This window comes from Callithrix jacchus, chromosome 22 (assembly GCF_049354715.1).
Source record: "Callithrix jacchus isolate 240 chromosome 22, calJac240_pri, whole genome shotgun sequence".
Classification (NCBI taxonomy): Eukaryota; Metazoa; Chordata; class Mammalia; order Primates; family Cebidae; genus Callithrix; species Callithrix jacchus.
The window spans coordinates 5,822,316-5,838,864 of record NC_133523.1 but is presented as its reverse complement, the minus strand read 5'-3'; the positions used below and the strand labels follow the sequence as shown (position 1 = coordinate 5,838,864).

At 43.6% G+C, this 16,549-nt stretch overlaps 2 protein-coding genes across 8 annotated transcripts in view; one reads left to right on the top strand and one right to left on the bottom strand.

Moving 5' to 3' along the window:
- The window catches only part of RFX2 (regulatory factor X2), a 208,254-nt gene that overhangs the window by 20,735 nt on the left and 170,970 nt on the right, over positions 1-16,549 (top strand). The window contains exon 2 of one of the 2 annotated variants that reach the window (XM_035286199.3): positions 2,254-2,503. The exons of the other annotated variant lie outside the window; for it this stretch is intronic. The gene's annotated coding sequence lies outside the window, so the exon portion shown is untranslated. The remainder of the gene's footprint in view (positions 1-2,253; positions 2,504-16,549) is intronic. 2 annotated transcript variants of the gene reach the window in all.
- The window catches only part of ACSBG2 (acyl-CoA synthetase bubblegum family member 2), a 43,267-nt gene that overhangs the window by 16,265 nt on the left and 10,453 nt on the right, over positions 1-16,549 (bottom strand). For all 6 annotated transcript variants that reach the window (XR_013531019.1, XM_035286188.3, XM_078360289.1 and 3 more), the window contains 4 exons: positions 12,952-13,072; positions 11,928-12,008; positions 8,557-8,706; positions 1,579-1,746 (listed from right to left, as the gene is read on the bottom strand). Coding sequence is in view for 5 of the 6 variants with exons in the window: in XM_035286188.3 (XP_035142079.1) it covers positions 1,579-1,746; positions 8,557-8,706; positions 11,928-12,008; positions 12,952-13,072 (520 nt within the window). In the remaining variant the exon portion in view is untranslated. The remainder of the gene's footprint in view (positions 1-1,578; positions 1,747-8,556; positions 8,707-11,927; positions 12,009-12,951; positions 13,073-16,549) is intronic.

The window sequence follows — 16,549 nt, the reverse complement described above, 5'->3', positions numbered from 1 at the left end:
ACTCAGATTTTGCTTCTAGGGGACCCAACCTAAGATAGTCTAAAACAACAGTCCAGCTAAGAGCAGAAGGATGGAGGAAAAAAATAATGCAATGAAGCAGGGCATAGTAGCTCATGCCTGTAATACCAGCACTTTGAGAGGCCAAGGCTCACCTGAGGTCAGGAGTTCAAGACCAGCCTAGCCAAAATGGCAAAACTCTCTCTGCTAAAAATACAAAAATTAGCAGGTGTGGTGGCACAGGCCTGCAGTCCCAGCTACTTGGGAGACTGAGGCATCAGAACTACTTGAATCCAGGGGGCAGAGGTTGTAGTGAGCTGAGATTGCACCATCGCACTCTAGCCTGGGAAGCAGAGCAAGACTCCGTCTTAAAAAACTGCAGTGAATATTTGAACATGTGGAGAATATTGATAAGCATGTGACAGATCAGATGGAGCAACTGGACATGAATGCAAAAACTTCACCAAATTGGAAAATAAAGGCGACTATTAATTCTGGGAAAAACAAAAAGTTGTACTAAACAGGAAATGTAATCATATAGTAAACTACTTGGCTCGGCTAACTAAGAATAATTTATATTGAGAGAATGGGGAAGGAGAAATGAGGAGACAGAAGAGGAAGGGAGCTAAGTCCTCACCACAATAGAAAAGCAGTAGATAATATCTAAAGGCTACAGTCAAATATATGCATAATCCCAGCCAGTAAGTAGAAAAAAATAAAGACCACAAACAGCATTGTATCAATTCAGATCAGACTTTGCTGCCAAAAACTCCTGTTTTTTTTTTTGAGACGGAGTTTTGTTCTTGTTACCCAGGCTGGAGTGCAATAGCGCGATCTCGGCTCACCGCAGCCTCCACCTCCTGGGTTCAGGCAATTCTCCTGCCTCAGCCTCCTGAGTAGCTGGGATTACAGGCATGCGCCACCACGCCCAGCTAGTTTTTTGTATTTTTAGTAGAGATGGGGTTTCACCATGTTGACCAGGATGGTCTCGATCTCTTGACCTCGTGATCCACCCGCCTCGGCCTCCCAAAGTGCTGGGATTACAGGCTTGAGCCACCGCGCCCGGCCAAAACTCCTGATTTTTTGAGCTTTTTAGATTTGAGAATAATACTGACTTACAAAACACACACGCACGCACAAGTACATCTTTGTCTTGGGTTGATCAGTGTTCAATCCACATAACCATACATGGACGCCTTGAGTTTGATAAAGATAAAAACTAAGAGAATGTAGCCAGCTGGTTTAAAAAAAAATGCTTTTCTTTTTTATTTGGTCAGATTTTTTTTTTAAGAAAAATTTACTATTATTATTATTATTGTTTTTGTAGAGAGGAAGTTTCGCTATGTTGCTCAAGCTGGTCTCAACTCCTGGGCTCAAGCAATCTGCATGCCTTGGCCTCCCAAATTGCTGGGATTACAGGCATGAGCCACTGTGCCTGGTCTTGTTTTTAATGATTCTAAATAGAGCATTAAGATGAGGACAGAGGAAAAAAGCATTAGACCTGGAGCTTCATCCAAATAATCTTCCAATGATTAACAACCATCTGCTCACTGGCGGCCCCAGGTCCTTACTCAATCTTACCCTGAGAGCATCTGGTTGAGCAAAGTATGTGAGTGCTCCGATCTTTATGGGTATCCAGATGTCCATCATCTGTGCTGCAATGTGGCTGAGTGGGAGGTAACTGACCACCATCTCATGCTTTTCTGTCAGTTTCAAGTCCTTTGCCACTGCTCCTGCTGTCCACGTGATCTGTAACATAAGGAATAATCCAGGGTGCCTCACCCTCACAGAAGGGCCATTTCATTTTTAAATTTTTTATTTATTTAATTTTCAGACAGGGTCTCACTCTTGTTACCCAGACTGGAGTGCAGTGGTGTGATCACAGCTCACTGCAGCCTCAAACTCCTGGGTTTAGGAGATCCTCCCATCTTAGCCTCCTGAGTAGCTGGGACTACAGGCACACACCACCACACCCAGTTAATTTTTTTAAACTATTTTGTAGAGAGGGGGGTCTCACTATATTTTCCAGCGTGGCCTCAAAAGTGCTAGGATTATAGGTCTGAGGGACCATGCCTAGCCTGGAGGCCCATTTTAAATGTATTTAGCTAAATAAATAAATTTAATAAACACTTATAAAGCACCTACTATGAGCCAGACACTGTTTTCGTACTTTACTTTTCGTACTTTCCTACTTTAGTACGTTTTCGTACTAAGTCATTTAATCATCATAACACTATAATTCTTCCTGTTTTACAGATGTGAAAACAGAAACACAACATTCCTGCTGGCTCAGAACAAGGAGCTAGTGCCTCCCCTGTCCCTACCCCTGAGACCTCCGTGCACCCCATCGTGATCTCTTTCCACTGCCTCCATCAGGGTATGCATGCCTACCTGGTACCAGCCTACCTGCTGGCTCTGACTTTTAAGTGCCATCTACTGGACTGCAGCCTGCATGGCACCACCAAACAAAACTTGCTACTGGAAGGGTTTATTGACAGTGCATGAGGTAAGCCTCCTGAGACCTCAGCACCCTCAGTCCTGCAGGAGACAGTGTTGGGTCTTGTGTCTAATACATCTTTACAACAAGCAGCATCCGAGAAAGCCACTGCATAGAAGCTATCCACAACCATGGAACCCATACAGACCTTTGGCCCCCAAAAGCACTCAGAAGCAAGGCCATACAATCACACACAACATACACCACAGCCATACCCTCAAGGGAAAATAGAATTAAAAAATACAAAAGTCTCATCCAAACAATAGAAAATCCAAAAATAAGAAATGACTGCTCCCCGGATAAGAAGGAATCAGAGCAAGAATTCTGGCAGTAAAAAAACCCAGAGTGTTTGAACACCTACAAAGAATCTCACCAGTTCTCTAGCAATGGGTCTTCACCGGATTGAAATGTCTGAAATGACAGATAAAGAATTCAAAATATGGATTGCAAGGAAACTTAGGTCCAAGAGATAGTTGGAATCCCATATAAGGAAACTAGAAAAACACTTCAAGATATGAAAGACAATATAGATACATAAAAAAAAAAAAACAAGTTGAACTTCTGGAATTGAAAAATTCACTACAGATATTTAAATATATAGTTGGAAGTTTTAACAGTAGATTAGACTGAGTAGAAGAAAGAATTTCAGAGCTTGAAGAATAATCTTTCAAACAGATTGTAACTAATGACAGTTTAAAAAAAGGCAAAAGTAAAGAAAAATAATTTAAAAAAACAAAGTCTGAGAAATATGGGATTGTGCAACCAAACCTATGACTTATTGGCATTGCTGAGACAAAAGAAGAAAAAGCGACTTGGAAAACCTATTTGAGGGAGTAATACAGGAAAATTTCCTTAATCTTGCTAGAGAGGTTGACATCTACATACAGGAAATCCAGAGAACTCCTGTGAGATACTATACAGTATGGCCTCCCCTGAGGCATATAGTCCTCAGACTAAGGTCAATGTAAAAAACAAAAACAAGAAACCTTAAAGGCAGCTAGAGAAAAGGGCCAAATTACATATAAAGGAAATTCCATCAGACTTGCAGTGAATTTCTTAGCAGAAACCTTACAAGCCACAAGAGATTGGGGGCCCATTTTTAGCCTTCTTAAAGAAAAATAAATGCCAGCCAATAATTTTACATCCCACCAAGCTAAGTTTCATAGATGAAGGGAAATAAAATATTTCTCAGACAAGGAAATGTAAGGGAATTTGTCACCACTAGATCAGCCTGAAAAGAAATGGTCAAAGGAGTTCTAAACATGACAACAAAAGAACAGTACTTGCTACCATAAAAGTACAAAGTAAGTACAAAGCCCACAGACCCTATAAAGCGACTACACAATCAAGACTGCAAAGCTGCTAGCTAAAAACACTATGACAGAAACAAAGCCTCACATATCAACGTTAACCTTGAACGTAAACATCCTAAATACAGCACTTAAAAGACGTAGAGTGACAAATTTGATTAAAAAAAAAATAAGACCCAGCTTTCTGTTGCCTTCAAGAGACCCATCTCACATGTAACGACACCCAGAGGCTCAAAGTAAAGGGATGGAGAAAGACCTATCACGCAAACAGAAAACAAATAAGGTGAGAGGGTGCTATCTTTTTTAATCCAATAAAAGAGATCGTAAACTAATAACAGTTAAAAAAGAGAGAGAGACTGTTCAGTTCAACCAGACCATCTAACCATCCTCCCAACATCAGAGCACCCAGATTCATAAGACAAATACTACTAGACGTAAGAAAAAAGATAGCCATACAATAATTGTGAGGGACTTCAACACCCCATTGACAGAATTAGGCAGATCGTTGAGGCAGAAAATAAATTCTGGACTAAATTGGACAGTTGACCAAATGGACCTGATAGACATCTTCAGATTACTCCATGCAGTGACCACTGAATATACATTTTTCTCATCTGCACATGGAATATTCTCTAAGGTTAACCACATGCTTGGCCACGATGAAAGTCTTAAGAAATTTAAAAAAAAAATCATGTCAAGCATCTTCTCAGACCACAGTGGAATAAAATTAGAAATCAATACCAAGAGGAATCCTTCAAACCACACAAGTACATGGAAACTAAACAGCTTGCTCCTTAATGACTTTTGGGTAAACAAATTAAGGAAGCAATAAAAAAATTATTTGAAACGAATGAAAATAAAGACAGTTTTTAAGTGGGCTTTATTCCTGGGATGCAAGGACAGTTCAACATACACAAATCAATAAATGTGATTCATCACACAAACAGAATTAAAACCAAAGCCACATGATCATCTCAATAGCTGTAGAAAAAGCATTTGACAAAATCCAACATCCTTTATGATAAAAGACCTCAACAAACTGGGCATCAAAGGAATATACCTTAAAATGATAAGACCTGTCCATGACGAACCTGCAGCAAACTTCATAATGAATGGGCAAAAGCTGGACGCATTCACTCTAAAAACTGGAACAGGACAAGGATGTCCACTCTCACCACTCCTGTTCAACATAACATTAGAAGCCTTAGAGCATTCAGGCACAAGCAAGAGATAAAAGATGTACAAATAGGAAGAGAGAAAGTCAAATCATTTCTGTTTACCAATGATATGATTCTATATCTAGAAAACCCTAAAGATTCCTCCAAAACACTCCTAGATAAATGACTTCAATAAAGTTTCAGGATACAAAATCAATATACAAAAATCATTAGCAGTTTTCTACACCAATAATGTTCAAGTTGAGAACCAAATCAAGAATTCAATCCCATTTACAATAGCCACACAAAAAATAAAATACCTGTGGACACATTTAACCAAGGAGATGAAAGACTTCTACAAGGATAACTTTTCAAAACACTGATGAAAGAAATCACAGATGACAGAAATGTAAAAACATTTCACGCTCATGGATAAGAAGAATCAACATTGTTAATGACCATACTACTCAAAGCAATCTACAGATTCAACACAATTCCTATCAAATTACCAATATGATTTTCCACATAATTATATAAAACAATTCTAAAATTCATATGGAACCAAAAAAAGAGCCCAAATAGAGCAATCCTAAACAAAAAGAACACAGCTAGAGGCATCACATTACCTGACTTCAAATTATACTACAAGGCTATAGTAACTAAAACAGCATGGTACTAATACAAAAATAGGCACAGAAATAAATGGAACTGAATAGAGAACTCAGAAATTAAGCCACACATAGCCAACTAATCTTTGACAAAATCAACAAAAATAAACAGTGGGGAAGGACGTCCTATTCAATAAATGGTGCTGGAAAAACTGGCTAGCCATGTGCAGAAGAATGAAGAAAATCTAGGAAAAATTCTTCTGGACCTTGGCCTAGGCAAAGGATTTATGACTAAGACCACAAAAACAAATGCAACAAAAACAAACACAGACAACTGGGACTTAAGAGCTTCTGCACAGGCCAGGTGCGGTGGCTCATGCCTATAATCCCAGCCCTTTGGGAGGCCGAGGTGGGTGGATCATGAGGTCCAGAAATTGAGACCATCCTGGTCAACAAGGTGAAACCCCGTCTCTACTAAAAAAAATACAAAAAATTAGCTGGGCATGGTGGTGTGCGCCTGTAGTCCCAGCTCCTCGGGAGGCTGAGGCAGGAGAATTGCTTGAACCCAGGAAGTGGAGGTTGCGGTGAGCTGAGATCGTGCCATTGCACTCCAGCCTGGGTAACAACAGTGAAACTCTCTCCAAAAAAAAGAGCTTCTGCCCAGCAAAAGAAACAACAGAGTTGCCGGGCATGGTGGCTCATGCCTATAATCCCAGCACTTTGGGAGGCCGAGGCAGGTGGATCATGAGGTCAAGAGATCAAGACCATCCTGGTCAACAAGGTGAAACCCCGTCTCTACTAAAAATACAAAAATTAGCTGGGCACGGTGGTGCGCGCCTGTATTCCCAGCTACTCGGAAGGCTGAGGAAGGAGAATTGCTTAAACCCAGAAGGCGGAGTTTGTGGTGAGCCAAGATCATGCCATTGCACTCCAGTCTGGGTAACAACAGTGAAACTCCTTATCAAAAAAAAAAAAAAAAAAAAAAAAAAAAAAAAAAAAAAAAGAACAAAGACAACCTATAGAACAGGAGAAAATATTTGCATCTTTGCATCCAATAAAGGACTAGTATCAGCTGGGCACTGGGGCTCACGCCTGTAATCCCAGCACTTTTGGAGGCTGAGGTAGGTGGATCACTTGAGGTCAGGATTTTGAGACCAGCCTGGCCAACATAGTGAAGCCCCATCTCTATTAAAAATACAAAAGTTAGCTAGGCGTGGTAGTGGGTGCCTGTAATCTAACTGCTGGGGAGAATCCCTTAAACCCAGGAGGTGGACATTGCAATGAGCTGAGACAGCGCCACTGCACTCCAGCCTGGATGACAGAGTGAGACTCTGTCTTAAAAAAAAAAAAAAGGTCTAGCACCCAAAATCTGTAAGAAACCTAAATCAACAAGAAAAATAAATCCTAAAACATGGGCAGTCTTGCTCCAGGGTTCATGCTTATAACCTTTGTGCTAGGAGAATGCCTTACCATACATGCAGCCACCAGGAGTATAAGTAGTAACCAGCATAGAGGTGAACACCCTGTTTAATCAGATTTCTTTTATTCATTTCCCAAAAGTGGATTGAGTCCTCCTGCCCACCAGGCACTGCAGTTACAGTAGTAAATAAGACAGACAACCCTGACCTCAAGGGGCTGATGTTTCTGATAAACAAATGAGCACATAATATGTCAGTGTCAAAAAAATCCTAAGGAAGAAAAAAAGTAGCCAAATGGAAATTAGGTAGTAATGGGATGGTTTATTGTTTGCTATTTCAAACATGGAAGTTAGGGAGGGCTTCACCAAGGAAGTGACACTGAGCAGAGACCCACGAGAAGGAGGTGAGGGAACAAGCTATGTGGCTAACTAGGGGAAAATACCTTCCCACAGAGCTCATGGAAAGACCTGGAGGCAGGACTGTGTCTGGCGTGTTGGAGGAACAGTGAGGAGGACCGTCTGGCTAGAACAGAGTGATATAATGGGAGAGGGAGGAGAGGAGAGGAGGAAGGAGATGGGGCTAGGTTTGCACGGCCTTATGGGCCTCAGGAGGACTTGGGCTTTTACCTGGAGGGAGGTGGGAGCCAAGGAGGGCTGCAGACAGAGGAGGAATGGGACCTGACTCAGGTGCTCACAGGTGCCCTCTGGTAGCTGTAGAAAGGACAGACCGGGGAGTGAGGGTGAGAGTTGAGTGGGAGATGGGTAACAGAATGGAGTGGAAGCAACGACGCAGGTGCAGAGAGTGATGAGGGGGACTGGACCAGAAATAATATTTTTCCATATTATGTATCATACAGTTGAGTCCCAGATCATCTTGTTATAAGGGCTTCTGTAATGTCTGAACTTCTAATTTTTACTCCAATGATTTATTGCCAGGCTTGAAGTCTGCTTTCCTTGTTGTTATAGTAAAATGTATGCATCAAGTTTTACAGGAAGCCAAAATCCGATCTCTAAAAACAATTTAAAATTTAGGCCAGGTGCAGTGGCTCATGCCTGTAATTCCAGCACTTTGGGAGGCCAAGCCAGGTGGATCACCTGGGGTCAGGAGTTTGAGCCAGCCTGGTCAACATGGTGAAACCCCATCTCTACCCAAAATACAAAAAGTTAGGTGTGCTGGCACTGGCTTGTAGTCCCAGTTACTCAGGAGGCTGAGGCACAAGAATTGCTTGAACTCAGGAGGCAGGAGTGGGCGGACAGAGTGAGACTCTGACACACACACACACACACACACACACACACACACACCCTTTCTTACTCAAAGGAACCATCATTGTCTGACGGGTGCATATCCTGCCAGATACTTTTCTGCTTTTGACCTGACCAGCATTCCTTGCTCTCAATGGCTGCACTCTGCTGCCCCCTAGTGAAGCAACTACACTACTCTCTATCCCCCAGTGGTGAAGGAGCCACTGGGTGCTAGACCCTGGAATGCCATCCATGCTGCCCCTGGAAGCCAAGAAGAGAAACAGCCCAAAGGCCACCACTCCAGAGCAAAGGGACTTTGGCATACGTTGTCATGACTGAGCATCACTCCCTTGGGTATGCCTGTGGTCCCCGAAGTGTAGATGATCACGGCGCACTGATTTGCCTTCTGGCTCTGGATGACTTTCTCCAGTTGGGTGTCAGGGATGCTTCTGCCAAGTTCCATGAAATCATCCCACTGTGGACAGAAAAGACAAGCGGAAGATGGGAAGGCAGTCAGGAGTCCTTTTCCCCAGCCAGACCTCATCCTATCAGCTTTTCCTAAAGAATGATTCTCAGCAGGTGGAAGACCTTATGATGTACCAGTCCTGGCACCTCTTATGAAAGTCCCAAGATATTTGCTTCCAGTTCTGCCACTTCCTCGCAGTGTCACCAAGCCACTTAAGCTCCCTGTGCCTTAGTTTCCTCATTTGTAAGATAGGAATGATGTCAGGATGCAACTTCTTGGGCTGTTCTAAGCAGTAAGACAGTAAATACATGCAAAGCGCTGAGGACAGTCGTTGGCAGGTGGTAAGTGCTCTACAGAGCTAAGTATTATCTGCTTGCTGCCTTCCCAAATTCCACTCCCCACCCCAGCTTCTTAGTCAACAATTGGATGGGGCTAACCCCACCCACGGATCCAGAAGCCAACCCTAATTTGTTTAAACTAGAGTATTCCTTTTTTTTTAATTAATTAATTTTATTTATTTTTTCTTTCTTTTTTAAAATATATATATTTTATTGTGTTTTAGGTTTTGGGGTACATGTGAAGAACATGCCAGATTGTCGCATAGGTACATACATGGCAATGTAGTTGGCTGCCTTCCTCCCCATCACTTATATTTGACATTTCTCCCCATATTATCCCTCCCCAACTCCCCACCCCCTCGCTGTCCCTCTCTAGTTCCCCCCTCACAGACACCAGTGTGTGATGCTTCCCTCCCTGTGTCCATGTGTTCTCATTGTTCAACACCCGCCTATGAGTGAGAACATGCGTTGTTTGATTTTCTGTTCTTGTGTCATTTTGCTGAGAATGATGGTTTCCAGGTTCATCCATGTCCCTACAAAGGACACGAACTCATCAGTTTTTATGGCTGCATAATATTCCATGGTGTATATGTGCCACATTTTCCCTGTCCAGTCTATCATCGATGGGCATTTGGGTTGGTTCTAAGTCTTTGCTATTGTAAACAGTGCTGCAATGAACATTTGTGTGCATGTGTCCTTATAATAGAACAATTTATAATCCTTTGGATATATACCCAGTAATGGGATTGTTGGGTCAAATGGAATTTCTATTTCTAGGTCCTTGAGGAATCACCACACTGTCTTCCACAATGGTTGAACTAATTTACACTCCCACCAACAGTGTTAAAGTGTTCCTATTTCTCCACATCCTCTCCAGCATCTGTTGTCTCCAGATTTTTTAATGATCGCCATTCTGACTGCTGTGAGATGGTATCTCAATGTAGTTTTGATTTGCATTTCTCTAATGACCAGTGACAATGAGCATTTTTTCATATGTTTGTTGGCCTCATATATGTCTTCTTTTGTAAAATGTCTGTTCATATCCTTTGCCTACTTTTGAATGGGCTTGTTTGTTTTTTTCTTGTAAATCTGTTTTAGTTATTTGTAGATTCTGGATATTAGCCCTTTGTCAGATGGGTAGATTGCAAAAATTTTTTCCCATTCTGTTGGTTGCTGATTCACTCTAATGACTGTTTCTTTTGCCTTGCAGAAGCCCTGGAGTTTAGTTAGGTCCCGTCTGTCTATTTTGGCTTTTGTTGCCGGTGCTTTTGGTGTTTTAGTCATGAAGTCCTTGCCTGCGCCTATGTCCTGAATGGTTTTGCCTAGCTTTTCTTCTAGGGTTTTTATGGTGTTAGGTCTTATGTTTAAATCTTTAATCCATCTGGAATTAATTTTAGTGTAAGGTGTCAGGAAGGGGTCCAGTTTCTGCTTTCTGCACATGGCTAGCCAGCTTTCCCAACACCATTTATTAAACAGGGAATCCTTTCCCCATTCCTTGTTTTTGTGAGGTTTGTCAAAGATCAGATGGTTGTAGATGTGTGGTGTTGCCTCCAAGGCCTCTATTCTGTTCCATTGGTCTGTATCTCTGTTTTGGTACCAGTATCATGCTTAAACTATTCTATCCGCCTGGGTTATGGTGATGGGATCAAGTCTGGGCATGTGACCTCCAGTGGTCCAATCACAATGAAGATGAAGACTACCTGGGAATTCTGAGACAGGCTGTGGATGAGTCAAGATGTAGCTCTGAGAGCTGCTAAACCATCTCAGGACTATGCAAGAAAGCAAGGCTGGAAAGCCAAGAAATTGAGAAAGTAAAATAGACCCTGGGCACATTCTTTGAGCCCCTGGTTCCAGCCATGCCTGAAATCCACGCCCTGAACTGTAGTTGCGTGGTCTAACAAATTATCCTTTTTTTTTTGCTTAAGCTATTTGGGGTCAGGCTTTTGTCACTTGCGACCAAAGGCACCCTTATTGATAATCAATACATTGCCTCACTCTGGCAGATGAGGAAGTTGAGGCTCCCGGGTGGCAGATTACTTGCCCAAGGCAGATTACTTAAGGCAAGTGAAGAGAGGAACTAACATTCAAACCAAAGGTCTGATTCCAGAGCCTGTGCTCTTGACTATGACAGAATTCGGTGCCTCAAAGTGAACTCTTGGGTTGTATCGACTGAGTATCAATTCTACCACTGATCCCCCAACAAGGTTCTGTGAGGGCAATGCACTGACTTAAAGATAGAGGCACCTTGACTGGGCGCAGTGGCTCATGTCTGTAATCCCAGCACTTTGGAAGGCCGAGGTGGGTGGATCACGAGGTCAGAGTTTGAGATCCACCTGGCCAGCATGGTGAAACCCCGTCTCTACTAAAAATACAAAAATTAGCTGGGCATGGCGGTGGGCGCCTGTAATCCCAGCTACTCAGGAGGCTGAGGCAGGAGAATCGCTTGAACCTGGGAGTCAGAGGTTGCATTGAGCCGAGATCACACCACTGTACTCCCTTTGTAAAGCCCACCTTACTACATTTGGGAAGGTCCACCCACATCCCTTTCCAAAGCCCCACCCACTTCCCTTGCCAGGCCCCACCCCCTCTCTTTGCTCACCTCCCACTTTCTTTGAAAGGTCACACCCACTTCCCTTGTAAGGACTCACCCCTACCCTCAGCTCACCTTTCACATCCTTTGAAAGTTCACACCCGCTTCCCTCACAAGGCCCCACCTACTTCCTTTCCTCACCTTTTACTTCTCTTCAGAGCCCCACCTACTTGCTTTGAGAATTCCTGTCCTTGCCAGGTACCACCCCCTCCCTCTGCTCACATTCCACTACCTTAGGCTACGCCCACTTTCTTGCAAGGCCCCGCCCTCCCCTTGCCCCAGTGCGCACCTCCCACACTTACAGAGTACAAATTGTTGCTGTTCTTCACTGGCAGTCTGTACTGGATGATCGCTTTTAGGGGCTCCAGCCTGCTCTGTGGAATCTGAAAGAAAGTTCCCTGTGGGCCTCATGTCAAGCCAGCCCTGGGAAAGACTAAAGCTGGGTTGGGTATCCTAAGGTCTCTCCAGGAACTCCAGTCCGCCCCCCCCCCCCAACTTTTTTTTTTCTGAGACACCGTCTTGCTCTGTCACCCAGGCTGGAGTGCAGTGGCACAATGTGGGCTCACTGTAACGTCCACTTCCCAGGTTCAAGCCATTCTCCCACCTCAGCCTCCTGAGTAATTGGGATTACAGGCATGTGCCACTATGCCAGCTAATTTTGTATTTTTAGTAGAGACGAGTTTTCGCCATGTTAGCCAGGATGGTCTCGATCTCTTGACCTCGTGATCCACCCGCCTCGGCCTCCCAAAGTGCTGGGTTAGCAGGTGTGAGCCACCACACACAGCCATTTTGTGGGTTTGGTAGAGATGGAGTTTCAGTTGGCCAGGCTAGTCTCAAACTCCTGACCTTAGGTGATCTGCCTGCCGTGGCATCCCAAAAGGGTTGGGATCACAGGCATGAGCCACCACACCCAGCCCAAAACATGTTTTAAAAGTTAGCCCAGTGTGGTGGTACATGATACATGGTCCCAGCTACTGAGAGGGCTGAGGTGGAAGGATCAGTTGAGACCAGGAGTTGAAGGCTACGGTGAGCTATGATCACAACATTGCACTCCAGGCTGGGGAACAGAGGGAGACCCTGTCTCAAAATTAAAAATAAAAAGAAGACTGAGTATTAAATAAACTAAGTTAATATGAATTGGAAATCAAACTCTTCCACTTCACTCTGCTCCTCCAAAGATCAGCTTCACCACATATACTAATGAAGTTATGGAGGACTCCTGCTGGCCTGGTGCATGGCCCTATCTTATCCTGAGAATCTACCTGGGAAGAAAAGACACCTGCCCAGAGCCCTGAGGTCCCCCTGGCTGGCTTTTGCAGGGTTTACCGAAAGGATTTTCTCCAACTGTTGATCGTTCTCAACCAGCAAGATGTTCACTTTGGCATTAGTGATGACATATTGACAAGCCTCGGCAGAGTTGGTGGCATAAATACCCACACAAAGGCCCCTGGGAAAAGAAAACAGGTTTGTGTGTGCATCCACACATAGCTTAAAGGCGGAATGGTCTGGAAGGTCAAGAGAGAGGAAAGGTTTGTAGGCAAGTCCCTAAGTTTGCTGTCACCGCGCCAGCTTCCCTTCCTCCCTACCTTAACCATGAAGACAACAAAATGACGATGATGATGAGTGACAGCTACTACGATGTCATTATGTCGTAGGTCGTGGGACACTTACAACACCCCATTTTACAGATGAGGAAAGCAAGGGTCCAGCAGTGAAGTCACTCGTCCACGATTACATAGTAGGTAGGTGTTAGACCTGGGATCTGAACTCCTCACTCAGCCCCAGTCCCCATCATTCACAGCAGGTGGCATTGTCTTGTGCTTTTAATTTGTATTTCCCAGTGGCTAATGATACTGAGCCTTTTGGCTACTTCCCTTTGTGGCATTTCTTTGCCCCTTTCGATTTTTTTTTTTTTTTTTGGTCTTATATTACTGAGTTACAGAATTTCTTTATATATCTTAGATACCAGTCCTTGGTCAGATTTGAGTTTTATGAATATTTTCTCCAAGTATACAGTTTGCCTTTCCTTTCTCTCTCCCTTTCTTTCTCTCTCTCTTTCTTTCCTTCCTTCCTTCCTTCCCTCCCTCTCTCCTTCCCTCTTTCTCTCCCTCCCTCCCTCACTCTCTCTCTCCCCTTCTTTGTTTTTCTACCTTCCTTTCTTCCTTCCTTTCTTTTTTTTTCTCTTTCTTTCTTTCTACAGGGTCTAGCTCTGTCACCCAGGCTAGAGTGCAGTGGTGCAATCTCAGCTTACTGCAACCTCCATCTCTTAGACTCAACCAATTCTCCTGCCTCAGCCTCCTGAGTAGCTGGGATTATAGTCATGCACCACCACACCTGGCTGATTTTTGTATTTTTTGTAGGGAAGGGGTTTCACCATGTTGCCCAGGCTGGTCTCGAACTCCTGGCCTCCAGTGATTCACCCATCCCTACCTTGCAAAGTGCTGGGATTCCAGGCCTGAGCCACCCACACTCAGCAACTGTTCCTCTTGTTGGTGTCTTTTAATAAGCAGGCGTTTTTAATGCTAATAAATTCCTATTTGGCAATCTTTCCTCTTATGCCTTTTGCTCTCTGCATCCTGTCTAAGAAATCTTTGGCTACCTACATACTGTGAAACCATTCTGCGATTTCCTTTTTCTAGAAGCTTTAGAATTTAATTTGTATGATTTGGTCTGTAATCCATCTCAATTTAATTTTTGGATATGATGTGAGGTAGGGATCAGGGCTGGTCTATTTTTCCATACAAATATCCAGTTGGTCCAGCACCACTGGATTACTCTGGTGTCTTTGTTGGAAGCCAGTGACCATGTACGCATGGAGCTATTTCTGGGCTTCCTGCTCCGTTGATCTAGTGCTTTTCATACGGCAGAGAATGAGGCACATTACAATGATCTGAACTGGTTACTCATCACCATTTTTAAGCACATACTATTTGCTTATGGCACATACACTGTGCTTATGGAGCATCATCTTACTGAATCTTCATAACAGCTCTGTGAGGCATGGAGGTGTGTTGCTTTCCTGCCCATTCATACAGAACACAAAATAGCAGACGACCCAAGATTTGAACTTGGGTCTAATGTGACACCAGAGCCCAATCACTGCATGACACTGTCTTGCCATTCAGTCCTAAAATGGGGACATATCTCTTTATTAAAATTTATTCTAGGCCAGGCACAGTGGCTCACGCCTGTAATCCCAGCACTTTGGGAGGCCAAGGCTGGTGGATCACCTAAGGTTAGGAGTTTGAGACCAGCCTGGGCAACATGGAGAAATCCCGTCTCTACCAAAAATACTAAATTTAGCTGGCCATGGTGCATGCCACTAGTCCCAGCTACTCGGGAGTCCAAGGCAGGAGAATCACTTGAACCCAGGAGGCGGAAGTTGTGATGAGCTGAGATCACACCACTGCACTGCAGCCTGGGCAACAGAGTGAGACTCTGTTTCAAAAAACCATATGCATATATATACATGTATATTTCAACTTACTGTCAAGACAGGGTTAGTATATGCTCATAAAAATTTGGAAAATAGAATATCACATATTAGGGTGTTCTTAATGTCAATGATGAGATTTAACATTAATATTTCTTTCTAGTCACCACCCTCAATTTCTTTTTTCTCTTTTCTCTCTCTCCCTCTCTCTCTATTTTTTTTTTTTTTAAGAGACAGGGTCTCACTCTGTTGCCCAGTGTGATGATAGTTCACTGCAGTTTCGACTTCTTGGGCTCAGACCATCCTCCCACCTCTGCCTCCCAAGTAGTTGGAACCGCCGGCACACACCACCACACCTGGCTAATTTTAAAAACTTTTTTTTGGAGACAGAATCTTGCTATGTTGCCCAGGCTGGTCTTGAACTCGTGGGTTAAGGTGATGCTCCCACCTCAGCCTCCCAAAGTGCTGGGATTACAGGTGTGAATCACTGCACCCAGCCCCTGAATTTTGTCATGGCTGCTGCTGCTGCTGCTGTTGTTATTATTATCATTAATCTTGAGTTGAACAAACTTGAGCTCAGATCTCAGGGTCTTTAGCCAATGGCAGCATGATTCTGGGGAAGACCCTTAACCCCTATTGGTCCCAGATTATCGTCACCATCATTACTACTGGGGATCATGATGGCGCCCACTTCAAAGGGCTACCATGAGCAGTCAATATCGTGTGGTAAGAGTGACCAGCAACAATTGGTATATTAATAGTTGGTATTTTAAATTTTAAATGTAGTTGTAACCATACAGTGTGTAAAGATTTGGATAGCTGCTTTGTCACCTCTGACATAAAAACAATGTTTAAAATGTGCTCTTCAGAGCCATCATTTCAAAATATTACCCAGAATTCCATCCAGAAGGCATTTCATGGTGTAACCCCCAGCTGTGGGACACTTACGTTGTTCCCGACTTTTTGCCATCACTAGCAACACTTCTAAGAAGCATTTTTGTGCATAAGCCAAAATATATTCATGTTTTGGTTTTGTTTCTTATCTTTTTTTTTTTTTTTTTTTTTTTGAGACAGAGTTTCGCTGTTGTTACCCAGGCTGGAGTGCAATGGCGCGATCTCGGATCACCGCAGCCTCCACCTCCTGGGTTCAGGCAATTCTCCCGCCTCAGCCTCCTGAGTAGCTGGGATTACAGGCACGCGCCACCATGCCCAGCTAATTTTTGTATTTTTAGTAGAGACGGGGTTTCACCATGTTGACCAGGATGGTCTCGATCTCTTGATCTCGTGATCCACCCGCCTCAGCCTCCCAAAGTGCTGGGATTACAGGCGTGAGCCACCGCGCCTGGCCGGTTTTGTTTCTTTAAGTAAAATTCCCAAAGGTAGAATTACCAGCTCAAAAAGAAATCAGTATTTTAGGCTGGGCGTGATGGCTCACACCTATAATCCCAGCACTTTGGGAGGCCAAGGCAGGTGGATCGTGAGGTCAGGAGT